The 19,378-nt window shown below is 47.1% G+C and overlaps 2 protein-coding genes across 3 annotated transcripts in view; one reads left to right on the top strand and one right to left on the bottom strand.

Annotated features, from left to right (window-relative positions):
- Window positions 1–11,593, top strand: part of PHLPP2 (PH domain and leucine rich repeat protein phosphatase 2) — a 37,826-nt gene extending 26,233 nt beyond the window's left edge. For both annotated transcript variants that reach the window (XM_052797409.1, XM_052797410.1), the window contains 9 exons: window positions 99–194; window positions 2,195–2,350; window positions 3,117–3,317; window positions 5,963–6,125; window positions 6,642–6,772; window positions 7,170–7,280; window positions 7,747–7,935; window positions 8,065–8,296; window positions 9,969–11,593. In XM_052797409.1, the coding sequence (XP_052653369.1) occupies window positions 99–194; window positions 2,195–2,350; window positions 3,117–3,317; window positions 5,963–6,125; window positions 6,642–6,772; window positions 7,170–7,280; window positions 7,747–7,935; window positions 8,065–8,296; window positions 9,969–11,108 (2,419 nt within the window). In that variant the 3' untranslated portion in view covers window positions 11,109–11,593. The remainder of the gene's footprint in view (window positions 1–98; window positions 195–2,194; window positions 2,351–3,116; window positions 3,318–5,962; window positions 6,126–6,641; window positions 6,773–7,169; window positions 7,281–7,746; window positions 7,936–8,064; window positions 8,297–9,968) is intronic.
- A 4,053-nt stretch (window positions 11,594–15,646) lies between these two features.
- On the bottom strand, window positions 15,647–18,887 carry MARVELD3 (MARVEL domain containing 3). Its single transcript, XM_052797438.1, has 3 exons — window positions 18,718–18,887; window positions 18,173–18,273; window positions 15,647–17,961 (listed from the first exon to the last, which is right to left on the bottom strand). The coding sequence occupies exons 1-3, from the start codon at window positions 18,774–18,776 to the stop codon at window positions 17,351–17,353; spliced, it is 771 nt and encodes a 256-aa protein (XP_052653398.1). The 5' UTR covers window positions 18,777–18,887; the 3' UTR covers window positions 15,647–17,350.
- Window positions 18,888–19,378: the final 491 nt, after the last annotated feature.

The following is a 19,378-nucleotide window of genomic DNA, read 5'->3' as shown; positions in this document are numbered from 1 at the left end:
GGTTTTTGTTTGGCTGTCACTAATGTCATGCAGCATTCAAACAGGGTTTGTTCCATATGGAGTGCTGAAATCTAGCTTTTCCCCCTTGCTTTTCTCAGCAATCAACTGCAGTGTGTCCCAGACTGGGCCTCTGAAGCAAAGAAACTGGAAGTTTTGGATGTGAGCTACAACCTTCTTGTGGAGCTTCCATCGAGGTCAGCAAACCACCTTCTTATACAGAGCTGAGCTTTCTTCTATGGTGAGCTGACTGGAAGAGAGCAGCAGTGCTATTCCAGTTGCTTTATTCCTTGTTGTGCAGAGATATAATCCACTTACTTTCTCTGTGCAGCGGCGAAAATACTCTGTATTCAAATGTTTGAAAGAACTGACTTCCAAATCAGCTGCTTGAATAACAGGGGCCAGGTAATTTCATTCTATGCTTCTGGCTTCTACTGCAGCTGTTTGCACCTGAAGTAGAACACACTGCTATGATTTATGTGTGTTACCATTGTGTCTGTGAACACAGGTCATAGGTGAGGCCCTGATATGCCTTGCATTGCCCCACAGAGATTTCATCTGTTACCTTTCATAGGAAGATATCACAGAGATACGATATAGCTGATCTCAAAGGTAGCTTTCACAACATATCATCAGCCAACTCCTTTCTCCCCGTTTCCCTTTCAGTTTCTGCAGAAATGCAGCAAAGGGGAGCCAAGAACTAATATAATTTTGCAGATATGTCTGTCTTCTCTAAGGTATCAGGGATATCATGGGAAGAAGCAAAGCACAAATGTTCTTAGCCTAACAAGTATGTTTGGTGGGGGTGTGATTGTAATGAATGAGACACAGTGTCTAGGGTAAGCTATATTGAAATTGAACAGGAGGGTGGATTACAGTGAAGAAATGCAGAGAGCAGGTTAAAGCAGCAGGCACAGGAAGTAATCTTAGCAGTGACATTCTAATGGTTGTCAGAGACAAGACTGTATACATCAAAAGCAAGAAAAGGGTGTAACAAAGATGCGATAATGAGAACTTAGAATTTTAGCCATGCCAATGGATGAAAAAGACCAAATTTTATGTATGTTATGCAAAAAGAGCCTGCATAATTCAGAGACAAATATATATTCTAAAAAGAAATGTAAGCATTTTTAAAGATTCCTAAGTGCTGGAATTTACTGTATCCATTGGGGATCTCTTCCAGTATGTGTTTATCATCAACACTGTAAATATGTCTTGTGTACAGTTAGAACTTTGCCAGGGTTGACTTTCAGCCATTGATCGGGTTAATCCAGCAGACTAAAGCTTAAAGAGCCTCTCATAAGGGGATATACTTCACCGTGAAGTTGTCTTTTACACTTAGTTGTCCGAAAACAGAACTGTATCAAAGCGGTGTGTGACAGTGTTGAGTGGAGATACCCAAGCCAGCACTTGATGAGTCAGCTTGAATAAGGAAATTGCTGTATCTGCGTTTGAATGGCTTTTTTTTTTCCTCATTATAATTAGCTGTGAGAAGCCACAGCATACAGAGGGAAACGGAATTAATTGGCCCACATGGAGCAGTGCACTAATGCAGCTTTAGCATTTCGTGGTTCAAAGCTGTTCTGTACAGGGTGCTCAGAATATAGTCCCAAATTATCACCTCACACAAATGGGCAGGGTGGTTCTAGGCTATGTCCAGATGTGTTGAGTTATCCTTTCTCAAAATTCGTGCAAGCAATTCTCTGCAGTTCATGGGGATAGAGGCCTTTTCCTTCAATAAGCACTGCAGTTCTGGAGAATGTGACAACAGCCTCAAAAGTAATACAGCAGTGTTAAGCAGCCAGTTAAAGCTCTGAATTTAAGTTGGCCCAGGGGAAGCACTTCTTTCTGCCTACAAGTGAAAACAGGCATTTAAATTCATCCTTTGTGACTTCTCTTTTTTGTCTGCTTGAGAGAATGCTAGGCGTATGCACACAGACTGACTCATATCACAAGTTACTGATCTGCAGTAGCATAGAAGGAAATGTAGATGCACTTCCAAGCATTCAGAGTGACTGAGACACCTTACCGTGTGTGTTTTTCTGCTTTGTCGTTGTTTACATTTTATGGATCAGTGTGTTTTAATTTTTCTCTGCTGTACAGTCAAATTATAACGGATTAAATACTACCTTTTCCTACTCTGCGGGTGTGAAGAGGAGTGAACCAAGCTGATACAGAAACTCCTGTGTCTTTCTAGGATCGTCAGCAGCTTGAGCCTTCGGAAGTTGATGGTGGGGCACAATCGTCTGCAGAGCCTTCCACCTCTTCTAGAACACATTCCACTGGAGGTGCTGGACCTTCAGCACAACCTGTTGACTAAACTCCCAGAGACGCTCTTTGTCAAGGCTCTGAAGTGAGTAGCAGTAGCAAGTATCTTTTGTCTGTGTTAACCTTTGGAGTTCTAAAGGCCAATAGTGGCATCTGTGTGACTGTCCTTGCAAGGTGCCATTTGTGTAAGAGATAATGAGATGTGCACTTTATGAGCAGGTAATTCAGGTGCCATAGGGAAGTCATCAAGCTGATTTGAGGGAATCAGTCCATGTTACTGTTTAATTACAGCAAAACAGAGGCCTGCCTAGTCCAACAGCCAACCAAAGAATTAGCTTCAGTTGCAACTGTTTCTAAGATCATGTTACTGCCTGAAGAGCTTTGTCTTTAAAAGTACTGCATAAATTCAGGTGCAAAGGAAAGAAGCCATACAGGTTTTCAGATATTGTAGCGGAAAGTACATCAGGTCATTGGAGAACAGTGAGAGAGACTCTTACAAATGAACAACCCTTCATAACTGTCTATTCAGACATGAGTCAACCCTTCTTTTAAAGACTCTGAGTAAGAGTTTATGTAGTCTGCTTCCACCAGTACTACCCACCCCCTCTATGGGCCCTTCAGTACTCACTGTTTACTGTAAAATGCTGTGTGCATCTGCAGTGCTATATAGCTAATAAGTCATTAGTAGACTCATAAATCTTAATGTGAGTAGGGATGTTACACTGTGTTGTCTGGCCTCCTGTCTGATGCTGTTGCTCTATCCACACTGGCATTTGTATAGCTCCTTTTCCTGCTGTTAATGGAGTGGTTTAGAAGATGTGAAGTCTGATTTTTGCACTTGCTATGGTTAGCCTCAGGTACCTGAATGCATCTGCAAACAGCCTGGAGTCCTTGCCTTCTGCATGTACAGGGGAGGAGAGTCTGAGCATGCTGCAGCTGCTTTACTTGACCAATAATAACCTCACAGATCAATGCATCCCCGTCTTGGTGGGACACCCGAGCCTACGGATCCTGCATCTGGCAAACAACAACCTACAGACTTTCCCCGCAAGGTAAATAAGTAAGGCTGGTGGGCGAGATGGTGTTCACCAGGAGGATGTTGCCTGCCTTACTGCGATTGTACGTGAATCAGTGTCAAAGCAAGATGCTCTCCCCGTGGCTTGATGACAAAAGCCTGCCATCCCTACACACACACTGAGGAATAGCATGTTAAGGGGGATTGCCACAGGGTACTGTTGGCTGCAGTGGTTCCTGTCCTGCTAGCTGTGGTGGATGTGTGTGGGGATGGGGGACAGTATTTCTTCGCAACTTCAATGCTACTGGCATGCAGCTTGCTGTGCTGCATTCTGTCACTTTTCAGTCTTGCCAGAAAACCCTCAGACTTGGCCTGAACTCCTGCCCAATGCAGGTCATATAATTTCATCCATGAATTAATGCACAAGGCTTATGATTTGGAGTTGAAACAGAGATAAACTATGCTCCGCATAGAAACTTAAGAGGCTTGGAGACTCCCATGTGATCCTACTAAGTTATTCCAGTTGCTCTCAGTTATATAAGTCTGCGTCTTATTTTTCAGTGAGAATTATTTATCTGCTTCTTTTTACCAGTATATCATTCTGTCTTTCTAGTATGAAAACTTTGTAGTTTCGGGGGGGGGGGGGGAGTTGTGGTGCAGTTGATTGGATAGAGGGAAGCAGTGTCATCCAGAGGGACCTTGACAGGCTTGAGGAGTTGGGTCCATGCAAACCTCATGAGGTTCAGCAAGGCCAAGTGCAAAGTACTGCACATGGGTCAGAGCAATTCCCAATATCAGTACAGCCTGGAGGATGAATGGATTGAAAGCAGTCCTGCGGAGAAGGACTTGGGGGTACTGGTGTGTGAAAAATTAGACACGAGCTGGCAATGTGCACTTGCAGCCCAGAAAGCCAACCGTGTCCTGGGCTGCATCAAAAGAAGTGTGGCAAGCAGATCAAGGGAGGTGATTCTGCCCCTCTACTCTGCTTTGGTGAGACCCCACCTGGAGTACTGTGTCCAGCTCTGGAGTCCTCAGCACAGGAAAGACGTGGACCTGTTGGAGCGGGTCCAGAGGAGGGCCGCAAAGATGATCAGAGGGATGGAACACCTCTCCTATGAGGACAGGCTGAGCGAGCTGGGATTGTTCACCCTGGAGAAGGCTCCGGGAAGAACTTCTTGAAGCCTTTCAACATATAAAGGGGGCTTATAAGAAAGGCACAGAGAGACTTTTTACCAAGGCCTGTAGTGACAGGACAAGGGGCAACGGTTTTAAACTGAAAGAGGACAGATTTAGATTGGACCTAAGGAAGAAATGTTTTACAATGAGGGTGGTGAGACACTGGAACAGGTTGCCCGGGGAAGCTGTGGGTGCCCCATCCCTGGAAGTGTTCAAGGTCAGGTTGGATGGGGCTTTGAGCAACCTGGTCTAATGAAAGATGGCCCTGCCCAAGGCAGGGGGGTTTCGACTAGATGATCTTTAAAGGTCCGTTCCAACCCAAACCATTCTGTGATTTTATGATTTTTCCAAGCATAGCTTAAGAAAACTGCAGCTGTCTGTGCATAATGATAAATATACTCAGCCTTTTTAGTTTCTTAGTATATGGGGAGGGTTCCTGTGAACCCTTTCCAAATTCTCAATGCTTTTGTGGCTATATGTAGACAGCAGAACTTGGACATTGCTGAAAATCATAAGCAGATAATGTTGGTTGTGAGCATCTACTTAAGTGCCCTTCTGGTGATGTCTTTATACACTGTTCTGTTCTGAGTACCTGTTATCTGATTTGGGCCTTTTTCAGAGCCATGTCTCTCAGGATTGTTTCCTCTCTAATTGTGACTTGTACAAGTTACTATGTATATAACATTACTTAGCTAATTTAAATTGGGTGCTCTTAAGGTAAGTTTATGTTACCAGTAGTTCATATTACTATATGTTGAAACTGAGATTCCACCATATTTTTTATCTGCAAATTTTACTAGGTATAATTTGCTGAGTGTGTATGTGTTTTTCTTATTAATCACTGATCTATTGACTGTCATTGAAAGTGCCTCCCCAGAGAACCCTACTAGAAGGACTTACACTGAATTCTTAATTCATTATTACTTTTCAGTATCTTCTGCAGTCCAGTTTTGGGGATATCAAGTGTATTTTCTTTGGAATATAGTAGAGAGCTAGTGCTATACTGGTAGACTTCTGTGTTAGCTTAATTTGTAGTCTCATAAAAACCAGCACATTTGGTTACATTAGCACAAAAATCTAAGGGTTTTTTTGTATTAATTTTGTCAGCACAATTCATTTGATATTAATTGCATCTGTGCAAGCTTTGCCATGATTATTCCAGGTACTGGTCAGGCTAAACAACCGCTTTCATGTAAATCTGTTTATTCCTACAAAGTATACTGTCACAGCTTAGGTGTTTTTGCCAGTTTCAAAATTAAGACACTACAGTCTTCTGCTTTAATGCTTTAGAAGTCAGAGGTGAAGAGATCTGTCTGTTGCGTAAATCCAAGCCAGGTCTGGGGACCCTGAGCTCTTATTAGAGTATCTCTTAGGACTTTTGGTCTCCTATCAATAAATTAGAAATGTAGCTCATAAAGGGCAGTGTCTATGGATACCTTATCTGCAGGTTCAGAAAGTGACAAGTTCTTGCCTATAAGATACAGTATTCTTTTGTTTCCCTTTCAGCAAACTTAGTAAGCTGGAGCACTTGGAAGAGCTGAATCTGAGTGGCAACAAACTGAAAACAATTCCCACAACAGTGGCAAACTGCAAGCTACTTCATACACTTATTGCACACTCTAATGAAATCAGCATCTTTCCAGAGATTCTGCATTTGCCCCGTATTCAGGTATTCTTATGGAGAAAGTAAAGAGATATCAGGGGAAAGTTTGGGTTGGAGAATGATGTAACTGCTAGGAGAGGAACTGGAGATCTCAGCATTTTGTTTGATCAACCCAAGAGGAGGGCACAGAACATGCATTCCAGATCTCTCGCCTTTCTGAGTTGATCAAAGACAGCTCATCTCTCATTCATCTTTACCATCTGTCTCTGACTTGGTGTATTTCTGGTTTATCATTTGCGACTGTAGGGAGTGTTATATAGCTAGGCAGGTTTGTATATATAGGCCTTCTATTATCTTTAGTGTGACCTATTCTGTCAGTATTGGAGTCCTGGCTATTGCAGATTAGTTGCTGCTTATAAATCGTTGTTCTACCAATAGGTCAGAGCCATTTTCATGACCTGTTTGTGGGATACAATCAGTGGTGGGGTCATACGATGTTTGGAAGGAGCGCTGGAGTAACTGATCACATGACAGAACAGAGAATATTTTCTTTGTCATTGTGCTTTTTTTTTGATACCGTAGTTTGTGGACTTGAGCTGCAATGACTTAACTGAAATCCTAATCCCTGAGGCACTGCCAAGTGCCTTGCAAGAGTTGGACCTGAGCGGAAACACAAACCTGGTGCTAGAACACAAGACACTGGACATCTTCAGGTGAGCCATGGAGATGCCAACCCGGTAGTGACCTGCACAGGGAAGGGTAACCCTTCCCGGGAGGAGAAATGGGATAGTAAAGTGCGTATCACAGCACTGCATGATGTTATAATGTTCCCTGCCTGAGGCGGCTGAAGCTTTCTGTCTTGTAGGAAGGGAAGAGTCTGGATCCAAATCATCAGAGCAAGGAAACAATTTCTCAGGTGGCATGAGGTTCTCCCAGCTGTCTCTGGCACAAGCAGCCAGACATCTCCGGAAGGCCAACACCTTAAACTCTTCTCCTTGGTGCAGTTCTTTCCACAGGTTGCTGAAAACTCTAGACTGGACAAGGTCCTGTGGCCACAAACTGTTCACCGGGGTCTAGGAGAGAATGACTTCTGTTCTTCTCTCTCTGTAGTCACATTACCACACTGAAGATTGATGCTAAACCCTCCCTCACGGCCGACTCAGCACTCACCTCTACCTTCTGGAGTCATGGAGTAGCTGAGATGGCAGGCCAGAGAAATAAGTGAGTATTGTGGTCTGCTGGATGCTGACAGTTTGTCTTCTCAGGGTGCTAGGTGGAGTGCACTGCAAAGCACCCAAGCAGACCTGTTTTGCTCAAGAGCTCATCTGTCCCTCTGTCTCTCCAGATCTCTTGCTAAGTCTTGGTAACTCAAGCCTCCGCATTGTCCTTTCCCTCAGTTTTCATGCTTATCTTGGGACTCTTGGACTTTGCTTCCCACCCTAGCAGAGGTGCTTTTTCTTTCTTTTGCTGGCTGTGCCCATTGCCCTCTCCTGAGTGTGGTCAAGGAGGGTTTGGGAGTTCCAATGATAAAATGCAGCTGTACATCTCATAGGGCAGTGAATGTAGGGACAGTGGTTTTGCTGCCCTGTGAGAACAGCACTCACAGCAGGGTGCCTGACAGCTGTGGTTTCGGGGGCCATATAATCTTTTGAGACATAGTAACTTTGCTTGTATGCTTTTCTAACAGGCTGTGTGTGTCATCCCTGGCACTGGGGAGCTTTGCAGAGGGGGTGGAAGCTGTGTATGGCATGTTTGATGGTGACAAGAACGAGGAGCTGCCACGCTTGCTGCAGTGCACCATGGCTGATGTGCTCCTGGAGGAAGTACAGCAGTCAGACACCATGTTCATGTCCAACACCTTCTTGGTCTCCCACAGGTAGGACAGTGAGCAAGCTGGTCCTGGTGGGACCTGCATAGGTATATCAATGTGTTAAATGGGGTGAGGCAACCCTCCAGAATGCCTGTCACTGGAGTCTGGAGCCTTCCTACACCTTCTCTCCAACAGGAAGTTGGGCATGGCTGGGCAGAAGCTGGGTTCCTCTGCTGTCCTTTGCTATATTCGTCATGATGTGGCTGATCCAGCCAGCAACTTTTCTCTGACGGTGGCCAATGTGGGGACATGCCAAGCCATTCTGTGCCGAAGTGGAAAACCGCTGCCTCTCTCCAAAGTCTTCAGCCTTGAACAATGTTCAGAAGAAGCCAAAAGAGTCAAGGAGCAAAAAGCCATTATAACAGAGGTTGGTTTGGACCCTCTTCACTTCAGCTTCCACCCTCCCATAAAAGCTTGGTACAAATACATGAGCTCTGCTGCCAGCACAATACTACAGGGGAGAGGATGGCATGAAGGTGTTCAAGTGACTTGTCTGTTGCTTCCTGCTCTGCTTCTCTTGCTAATTAGCTATTCAGAATGACATGTTCCTAAAACACCCATTATGGCCTGAGAACTACAGGTACAGGATGCCAAGGATGGCTTGGGGAGCGAGAGAGGAAAGAAAATAGGTGTGGAGCTAAAGGAGGGGTGGTCCATAATACTGTGTATGACTTGGGTGAGTGTGGAGAGGAGCCACTGAAGAACAGAGCAGGGCCTGGGAAGTCATCTTGTCTCAAAACCCACAAAATATCTTTGGTGTTTCTTGAAAAGTATGACTCAAGTTAACTCTCTGGATTTCTTCCATGTTTTACTCAGTGAAGGTGCAGGATTAGTGGCCCTTGAGACATGCAGACCATGGATATAAAGTATATTGCAGGTAAAAATTTTAACACAAAAAAAGACAGAAATGTCCATTAGTTTTCTGCAAAAGTATTAAAATGATTTCTGGAGAACTCTGTAAACGTTAACTTCCTAAAAACTTGGAAGTAACAGGGAAGTTCCAAAGAACTGGAAAATAATGTTAGCGGTGAAGATCTAAGAAATCAGTGCCAGTCATACTAGTTTTATGCTCAGTGGGTCTTTTTAAAAAGTATCAGGTTGTTTGGTAAAAGTGTTTCTGATGGATAATCTGTTAATGTGCTATATTCCGTAGCACTCTGACTAAAAATAACTGTGGAATCAATGTAGCACATTAAATGGTTTAAAAACTGGCTGATGAATCGATTCTGAAAGATAAAAGTGATATCATTGTCTAAGGAGACTTCCTTGCCTGTGTCCTCTGCTGGTTTTTAATACGCAGCAGCAGCAGCAGCAACATTTAACACCCAGAGGATACAGAAATTAAGAAAACTGAAGTTAAATTCAAAACACTGGGGAAGCTGTGTACTCTGTGTGCACTGACTTGGAAAAGGGACTGAGGGCTGTGGGCAGTTTCCTATCCAGGAGACTAGTGCCAGGCTGGCCAGGGGACTATCTAGCAGGAACAGGAAGGAGGCAATACCTCCAGGTTACAGCAGTAGTGTGAGGTACCTACTTGTTCTTTTCTTCCTCAGGATGTAGTGTCCACACTTCAGAATGCAGTTATATGTTAATAAAGAGGGAAATAGTTCAGAAAATACACAGAAATTATTTAATGTCTGGATAATGTCTTGCAATGAGAAAGTAAAAAGTCACTATCTCGCTCATACTGAAAAAATAAGTTTCGTGTAAGACTCATGAGTAAGATTCTTTAATCAATGTGCTACAGGTAGTCTAGCTGCACATTTCAGAGTAGTTTGCTACAATTCTTCAGAATGTGACTAAAAGTCTTGTGGGATAAAAGTGTGCCAGCATGGGTGATGGGCGATTACTGTACCTGATGATCAGGTACAGTGAACATCTGTGCTGTGGTACCTGGACCTAGATCCCTTTCTCCTATACTGTAGCTGTGTACTGGCATTTCTCAAGGCTCCAAACCAGTACATGGGCAGGGGAAAGACTGCTCTCCAAATGATCTAATAGCAGATCTAATGCTACTGCCTTATTTCTCTTGTCTGCAGGACAATAAGGTCAATGGTGTGACTTGCTGTACTCGAATGCTGGGCTGCACATACTTGCATCCTTGGATCCTGCCCAAACCACACGTCAATTCCATTCCACTGACTGTACAAGATGAGCTGCTGCTTCTAGGGAACAAAGCTCTCTGGGAACACCTTTCTTACACAGAGGCTGTCTCAGCCGTGCGCCACCTACATGACCCGCTAGCTGCTGCAAAGAAACTCTGCACTTTAGCCCAAAGCTATGGTTGCCAAGACAATGTAGGTGCAATGGTGGTGTATCTGAACATCAGTGAGGACAGCTGCACATGTGAGGTGCATGGCCTCACTCTGCCGGGTCCCGGGGGATTTAGTTCTGTCACCACCAAGCCAGCAACACCTTCATCTAGCAGTGGAATTGCTTCAGAGTTCAGCAGTGAACTGTCTGCTTCTGAGGTTAGCAGTGAGGTGGGCTCTACTGCTTCAGATGAACACAATGCTGTTGGTCTTGATGGCAGTTTGCTACCACGACAAGAGCGACGTTGCAGCCTACATCCTGTGCCCCCCTCAAGCATCTTCCAGCGCCAACCTTCCAGTGCCACCTTCTCTAGCAACCAGTCTGACAATGGTCTGGACAGCGATGATGAGCAGCCTGTGGAAGGTGTGATGACAAATGGCAGTAAAGTGGAGGTAGAAGTGGACATCCACTGCTGTAAAGGAAAGGGCCTGGAGTTTGAACCACCTGCTGCAGAGTACAGCTCCTCTGCTCCGGGGCCAGAGGATGACTCTGGGCTTGTCCTTATCATTCGGAGACAGAATAGTGTAAACAGCAACACTGTGCAGAGAGGGGTCAAGGAAAAGTGTGAACTGCAAAAATCTCTTTCCACATGCTGTCTCTATGGAAAGAAGCTGTCCAACGGTTCCATAGTGCCCTTGGAGGAGAGCCTCAACCTCATTGAAGTAGCCACAGAGGCACCTAAGAAAAAGACAGGCTATTTTGCTGCTCCATCCCAGATGGAGCCAGAAGATCAATTTGTGGTGCCACCTGATCTGGAGGAGGAAGTGAAAGAACAAATGAAGCAGCACCAGGAGAACGGAGCAGATCAGGAGCAGAAAGAGGAACATGCAGTGACTCTGCCAGAGGAGTTTGACACAGCTTTGTAACCCTACGAGTACTACTCCCACAGTGTCTGTCCCAGGAAGCTCTGTCCCATAAGGGCTGTCTTGCCCTCCAAGGGGAGCTGGGATCTGCAAGGAGTACAGGCATCTGCTGCTTCCTTAGTGGAGTCAAGGAAGAATTGGGAGTGCTAAGGTCTGGGCTGTCCACTTTTCACTGTAGAGTCTCAGTTGTTCTATGAGCACTCAGACCAGCAGCTGAGCTTTGTGTTAGGGACTGTCTGGAAATTGTGCAAGCACTAGGAAGAAGGCAGGTGTTCCGACACCTGCCTGTAACTCCTTGAACCCTGAGGTTCTGCCAGCTTTGCAGGAAAGGGCCTGGCATATGTGTGTGTGGGGTGAGGAGGCTGCTGAGGGGGCGGGGCAGTGTTCAGTGTTTGGAGTCCTGTGAATATTTCTGATGCAGCCCCCCTGCCCCCAGCACCTGACTTTGTTATTCCTTGAAAGAATACAGCCAGTTGCAACGAAGCTGACCCAAGAATGGTTTCCTACATTAATTGCAAGCACTTTTATTGATTGCACTTAAGCTGTTCTGCTCCCCTTCAGCCCAGCACTTTATTATTTAGGGTTAGGGGAGAGAGCGCTCCACAGCAAGTGTGGTGGGGGCTTTTCCCAATGGATATTGTTAGGGCAGTGGAGGACTCAGGGTACCAGTGTTCTGATGAGCACTGGTGCAGGGTAGACTGAGGGTTATGATGGGATCAGCCCATGCAGGATGAGAAGATACACAGCTGAGCGGTAAGGAGGTGCCTACTGATGCATTTCACGTGGAGCATAGGAAAGATCAGCTCTGGACTGGCTGATTAAGGTAATGTGTAGAGCTAGTGCTTCTAGCTGCAGTGCACAGACCCAGCTAAGCAGCAACTTGGCCACCTCCATCATGGATGCTTCACAGTAGAGGCTTCCTGTATACCGAAGACATGGGATGAAACCAGGAGCTCGTGCTTGTTTCAGTGAGGTACTCAGTCTAAGGGGAAACCAAGTGGTAAGCAGTGGTATGCTGCTCTAAGGCTAGTGAGCAGTGGGGCTGCCCTTCATATGCGGGGGAAGCGTTCAGTGCTCTGTTCCACCAACATAAACCTCTACACTGTCAGCTACAGCATCTTTGCTTGCCTCTGAAAACAGGAGTCATACTCCAAATCCACAGCAACCTGCATTTCAGGGTACATGCCCAATTTGGCCACAAACAAGGTGAAAGCATACTTGTTTCTGCTTAGTTTTCAATGCAAAAGGAAAAGTAGAACTTTTCACCTTAGTATCTTTATCAGCACTGGGAAAGATGTTTAAAACAGTCCCACTAATGGTGAACTGGCCAGTCTGCACTCGGCAGATGCATTGTGTTTCTATTAGGATTTTTGGTGCAGGGTGTAAGTTGGCTGCCTATGTCATCATCTTGTGTAAGGGTTGTGAAAAGACTACTGCCCCTGTAGCATGCAGATCTGTCTTCCTTAGCTGGCAGAAAGCTGAATAGCAGCTGCCCTGGTTGTGTCAGTGGTGCAATAATCCTGACTGTAATGCGGGCTAGTGCCTTTTCTTCTTTATTAATTGTATTAATGAGGAAAACTTGAAAGTTTCTTCTCAAGAGCTCTGAGGGGCTTGAGTTGTATATTTTTTGATCAAATTCAGGCCTTGCTCAGAAGGAAATACTTTGCAGACTACTTGTGGGATTCTGTCAATATAGATCTTTTGACAAAATCTAATGGAGTTTTACTGAGATTTCAAAGCACCTTCAATTTCTTCTCACTAGGAACAAAATTTATGTTTACCATGCATGATAGCGCAACATTTTAGGATATACCTTGTGCTAGTTACAATGTAATCATGAAACAACCCAACTTTGGAAAAAGTTTAAACTGTCACAAATTTTGGCTGTTTAAATGCCTGCTTCATTTGGAAATGGAGAGAAAAGGTAATTCTTAGAATCACAGGAACAGCAGCATTTGAATCCCTTAGGCAGAGAAACAACAGCAGAAAAGATTAAAAAACTAAACCCCAAACTTCTTTCATGTTCTCTTCATATGAGTACATAGAAAAGGCTCATCCCAATGTATTTGACTGTAACTTTTAATTCTGTCACTGGTGACTTAGCAATTATCTGTGCCCAGCCCAACACTTTCAGATACCTGACAGGACTGCAAAGCAGCCTCTGTTCAGTATGGGAATGATGCAGAAATACACTCTTCTTTCTGAGTAAGACTGTGACAAACCTTGCACTAGGAGAGTGGCAGATATTAATGCAAATCAGGTCTCTATTTCTTGCACTTACATGGAAAATCCAGTGTGTCCTTGCCAGTCTGAACCAGTAGCATTGCATGGAGAGTTGGGCATTGCCACAAGGACTTAGTCATGAATGGCTCTACCTAGCTCAGTGGGGAAGGACTAAGTAAAATAAAGCTGTGCAAGGGAGCATGCAGATTCCTGAGCTGCTCCTCTTCACGGTAGTGACAGAATGGCATGCAAGGAATTCCTACTTAGCCTTTTTCTTTTCTTCTCCAGTGCTGTTTCTGGAATATGAGCCAGCAGTGTGCCCAGGTGGCCAAGAAGGCCAATCGCATCCTGGCCTGTATCAGGAACAGTGTGGCCAGCAGGAACAGGGAGGTGGTTGTTCCCCTGTACTCGGCACTGGTGAGGCCGCACCTCGAGTACTGTGTTCAGTTTTGGGCCCCTCACTACAGGAAAGACATTGAGCTGCTAGAGCGTGTCCAGAGAAGGGCAACCAAGTTGGTGAGGGGCCTTGAGCACAAGTCTTATGAGGAGCGGCTGAAGGATCTGGGGTTGTTCAGTCTAGAAAAGAGGAGGCTGAGGGGAGACCTTATCGCTCTCTACAACTACCTGAAAGGGGGTTGTAGTGAGGTGGGTGTTGGTCTCTTCTGTCGGGTGTCTGGAGATAGGACAAGAGGAAATGGCCTCAAGTTGAGGCAAGGGAGATTTAGGTTAGATATTAGGAAAAATTTTTTTACTGAGGGGGTTGTCAAACATTGGAATGGGCTGCCCAGGGAAGTGGTTGATTCACCATCCCTGGAGGTATTCAAAAAGCGAGTGGACAGGGTACTCCAGGGCATGGTTTAGGGGGCATGGTTAATGGTTGGACTCGATGATCTTGAAGGTCTTTTCCAACCAAAATGATTCTATGATTTGAAGCAGAAAGGGAGTTTAATACAGCCAGCTCCTATTTTCTATGGGTGTGAATTGTCATGGCAGAACATGGCTTGTTCTCTTACAGTAAGTAGAGTTCATGGCTTTCTCTGCTTAAGCTGGTATTATCAACTGTTTGTCTTACTCTGGGCAGCATAGCCCGAGTGCTTCCCTCCACCACCACCTTTTGTTTTCCTGCCTCCCCAGAGGCAGCAAGCTGCTGCTTTGTCTTCCTCACCTTACTTATTAATACCACCTTAGATTTCAAGCTCCCTAGGAGCACTGGAACATGTATGAATGGGCAAGTCTAGCGAAGGACTCATAGCAGAAGATAGAAAGCGTTTTCGCAGTTCTCTTCCTGTTCTCCAGTCTCTTCCCTGATTTTTATATGTGGTTCTTGCACAGATACATCATCTCCACAGAGCCACATCACTAAGAATGTCCCACTGGTTAACAGACTTGCTGTTAGAGAGAGGTTCTCATCTTGGGGTCATCAGGCTCTCTTGTCCCTGCTGAGCAATGCCGGGCCTGCAGTGCTCCATGTGGTCACAATCAAGTTAGGCTGGTGAGTTGGTTTGTCCATCTCTTCAGTAATTATAGCTCTGCTGATGAGCATGCTCACTGAGAACAGGTACACTAAAGGTACTGACCTGTCTGCCCTCTCCAGTCCAGAAAGCTTCCAAAAAGGAACCCATAAAGGTTATATTCAGTGACAAGTAGTGGGGCCCAAGTATTAAGGATAAGGGATAGCCTCTGGGTTGCTCCCAGCACCAGGAACAGGCCTGGTAGAGGCAGCACCACAGATTGCTGGGACCTCATCAGAATCCTCAACTAGATGGGGGGGTAAAATCCTGTTCCAAGGAGGAGCAAGTATTTCCCTTTCTCAGGGGACAGGCTGCTGTGAGGCCCCAAATCCTTCTGCTAGTACGCAGGACATTCAGCCACACCTAAGGCCCTTGGACTTCAAGTTTCTGCACTCCTTCCCGGTGGTGATGGCTTTTGTGTCACTTGCCAAAGGCCTTCTTTAGGCAGTAGGTTCACCTCTTTGGTTTTGTGCAGTCATTGTCTGCTGTTCCGTTGCTGTCTGAAGACTCAAGTGTATTTTTTTCCTCTCTTTTCACATTTTAAAATGTTACTTTTTTAACTTGACTCAAATGACCCAGCGCATGTTAAAGAAATACTGCAGCGCACTGTTTATTAGATAATCATTTTTCATGTTTTTTGTTTTAAAAAGGAGAATATTTTCTGTATCCCACTCTAGCATGCACCTATAATAATCCATTTTTATTGTGTATGGGAGTAGGTTGTCCAATGAATGCACCTTCAGCACTGTGGCCTGTGTTTGTATTGCTTTGGAGAGGCAAATAACATAAGATTACTGGAGAACACTATTCCATTGATTCTTTATTCAGATGTATAGAGCAGTCCAGGAAGGAAGAATATTTTTGCATCAACTTTTCAGCTGACTTAGCAATAAAGATTTTTACTTTCATCTAACTATATATTCTGATTCCGTTACTGCGCTGGAGGGGATTTGTGCAATATCCCAAACATAGCTGTGGCTAGCAGCAGCTGTGCTCTAGGTTGTCTTTTACTGAGCTCTGTGTGCTACTTCACTCATCAGCCTTCCATACAAAAGCTACTTGCAAAACACTGTGAGGGCTGAATTCATAATACCAATTACTAGGCAGTTTTCTGTATCCTACCAGAGAAATCCGCCCTGTGAACTTGCTCTAAATAGTACTGTACAGCTCTCTAAAAGTAGCTGCAGCAAGCAGGAAATACAGAATCATTAAAAGAAAGGACCACAGTGGACCGTCCACATAAATCCCTGCGCTGAGACACTCAATACATCTAGCTACTAAAAGGGAAGAGAAACCAAACAAACCCCAGAGCACCTGGTGTGTTCCTATTTTGCATTTGGTTTACTTTCATATCTCTAGTTCCAACAGTGTTCCATGGTTTTGGCAATTGTGAGGATTTAGTCACTGGTACCAGTGAAACTGGAGATATATCCAAGACAAACCACATTTCTGGTATGTTTAGTTTGGTGTTTGGGTTTTGGGGTTTTTTTAACATGGGCAGAACTGGTCTGTGAGACCAGAGGTGGTTCCATCTTCACATGGACAGTGCACATAGTGGGCAGTGCTGTGAAGTGACACTTCATTCTGAGGCATGATTTTGTGAATCTAGTGCTACATTTCTTTTCCCTGTTAAATTTCTTACAAAAGTTTTTTTTAAAAAGTAAATTTCACCTTTTTTTAATAAATAATACAAGAGCAGCATCTCAGTTCCCCAACTTGTACATTAAAAATGTATTTTGAAAACAATATACTTTTATCTTAAACCACCTGTTTGAGCTCTTAAAACTTTTGTCTGATTATCCCAAATCAGGGCATCTTTTTAAGCAAAACTGTTGTATACAAGTTATATAAAAGACCATTTCATACAAAAATGTGCCCTCTCCAGGAGAGTTTGAAAATGCAGTGTTGCAAATTAGGCTGAGTGTATTCACCATTTTGCAAGTTTATTTCAGGATTCTCTGATGGCTCTATAAACATCACGTTCAAACTGCCCTGTTAGTTCCAAGAGACCTACAAGAAAGCAATAATTAGCTGCCAGAGCCATGGGCCTCAATCGCTCATTTTTAAGAGTTCTGTTCTTGGTGAACAGTCACATGCCCTTTGTAGAGACAGTTTCAGCTACAGAACGCTGTCAGCAGAAATATGTAGTAGCAGTACTCGTAGCAAGACCTCACTGGAGGAGAACAAGACACCCGATGGAGGGGAGGGAAAGGCTACCTGTGAAACAGGCGGCTTGCTAGTCAACTACACAAGGACAGTCATTCTCTACTAAGAGACAGCCACCAGATGAAGACAAGCCATCGGACTAACTTTGTGTCCACTAATAATTCAATAATGCAAATTCAAGTTAGGAACAGCTTGACTCTGCTGTATTTAGAGCTATACTGTCTCAGCGTGCGTTCTGCTACAGCAGTACGGATGCACTGCCCAGAAACAAGGAAAAGCATACTGCTTTGTCTCAGTAAGGAGGCTGGTAAAAATCATGACCATTACCGGAGCAGAGGAATCATTCTAATGCTCATGTAATTGTACTGGCTTCTGTTTCAGTTTGTGAACTGTTCTGTACCCTCTGGCAGCTAGGCCTGCACTAAGCAGGTATGCCATGACAGCTACGCAGCCCGAGAGGCCAGCAGCAATCTCCGCCCCATGCAGGCTGCAGCTAAAGCCCTGATAGCCTTTGCTTTGATAAAGCTGCTCTCTCTCTTTGCACACTGATGAATTATAAGCCTCCAGCAGAAAATGGAAGAAATAGTACAGAGCAGGCACCATGCCAATTGCAATCACTGTGTCCAGGACACATTCAAGTAGGAGCCATGCTGGGAAATGCCATGGTAACCGTAGAACACCAACCACAATAAGAACGCAAGAGAAGACGAGGAGACACGCTCCCACGGCCACTGCTGCCCTCGCAATTGGCAGCTTTAGTAGGTAGAAACGCTGGTCAAGCTGCTGGGCTTTTTCCCCGTCTGCTCCGCTAAAGCCACTGTAAGCCCCGCCGTACTGGTAGTAGTAAATGCCCCCCAGGCTGGGAAGACCCGTGTAGCCTCCCGAGGAGCCGTAGGAGACGGAGCTGCAGACCAGGATCAGCGCGGCGAGTAGCGCTCCCACCATCTGGCAGCAGGCTGGAAGGGGAAGGGCGAAGGTGGGTCTGCGGCCGGAGCGGAGGGCCACCGAGCCCGAGCGGCTCCGGCGGCCAGGAAGGGGCCGCCCCCCGGGACGGGCGAGAGGGCCCCGGGGGGGGGAAGCCGCGCCGGGCAGTCTCCTCCAGCGGGACAAAGGAAGCGGCTCCCGAGCCACTGCGGCGGCCCCGCAGCCCCCTCCCGCCCCGCTCACCCCTGGCCGTGCGCAGGTACCGGCAGCGACGGCACTCCAGCAGCCCCGGCGCGGCGGCACGGCTTCTCGGCGGCCCCTCCGGCCCCGCTCCGGGCACGGCGCTGAAGGGAGACGGCGGCGGGGATATAGCAGCGACCCGCCAGAGCTCCTCACGGCCGCCTGCCCGCCCCGCCGAGCCCCGTCCCGTCCCGTCCGGCGCCCGGGCCCCTCACGGCCGCCTGCCCGCCCCGCCGAGCCCCGTCCCGTCCCACCCGCCGCCCGGGCCCCTCACGGCCGCCTGCCCGCTCCGCCGAGCCCCGTCCCGCCCGACCGCCCGGGCCCCTCACGGCCGCCTGCCCGCCCCGCCGAGCCCCGTCCCGTCCCACCCGCCGCCCGGGCCCCTCACGGCCGCCTGCCCGCCCCGTCCCGTCCGGCGCCCGGGCCCCTCACGGCCGCCTGCCCGCCCCGCCGAGGCCCGTCCCGCCCGACCACAGCCAAGGCCCCTCACGGCCGCCGCCCGCCGCCCGGGCCCCTCACGGCCGCCTGCCCGCCCCACCACCCCTCACCGCCCGACCGCCCCAGTGCGTCCCGTCCGCGGGGCGCGGGGGCTGCTCCGCTCCGCCATGGCCGGCGTGGCCCCGCTCCGCCGGCGGTGGGGGCGGAAGGCCGGGCCGGGCCGCGGGGCGTTCGACGCGGAGCTAGTGCCGGCGCGGCGTGGGGTCGCGCCGCGGGCTGGTGCGATCTCCGTCCCTCCCGCCCGGGGCTCGCCTCAGCCCTGGCGGGCTCCTCCCAAGGGCGGTGAACGGCGCTGGCCGTGGCCGGGCCCTGCCCCGCCCGAAGGAGGTGTTCGGAGGGCAGGTGGCGGGCCGGTCCCTTCGGCGCACGACGCCTGGTGGCGACAAGGTGCGGGAGTTCCCCAGCTGCCATACAGCAAGTACTTGTTTGCACCGAGTGGAAGCGGAGCACCGACTAGTTTTCCCAAGAGCCGCTTTTTCCTGTGCTGTGGGTTTTGGTGAAAGTGTTCTGCATTCAGCTCGTCCTGTCCCTCTGTTCCCTTCTCAAACGCAACTCCCAGCCTTTTTAGTCTCTCCTCACACAGTAGTGGCACCATTCCCTTTGTTGTATCAACTGCCCTTCTCCGGACCTTCCCTAACTCCCCTAAATCCATCGGGTGATGCGGTGATTAGACCTCTATGCAGCACTCTAGACACGAGTGCACCAGGGGTT

This window comes from Harpia harpyja, chromosome 9 (genome assembly GCF_026419915.1).
Source record: "Harpia harpyja isolate bHarHar1 chromosome 9, bHarHar1 primary haplotype, whole genome shotgun sequence".
Taxonomy (NCBI): Eukaryota; Metazoa; Chordata; class Aves; order Accipitriformes; family Accipitridae; genus Harpia; species Harpia harpyja.
This window is presented reverse-complemented; position numbering and strand designations above follow the sequence as displayed.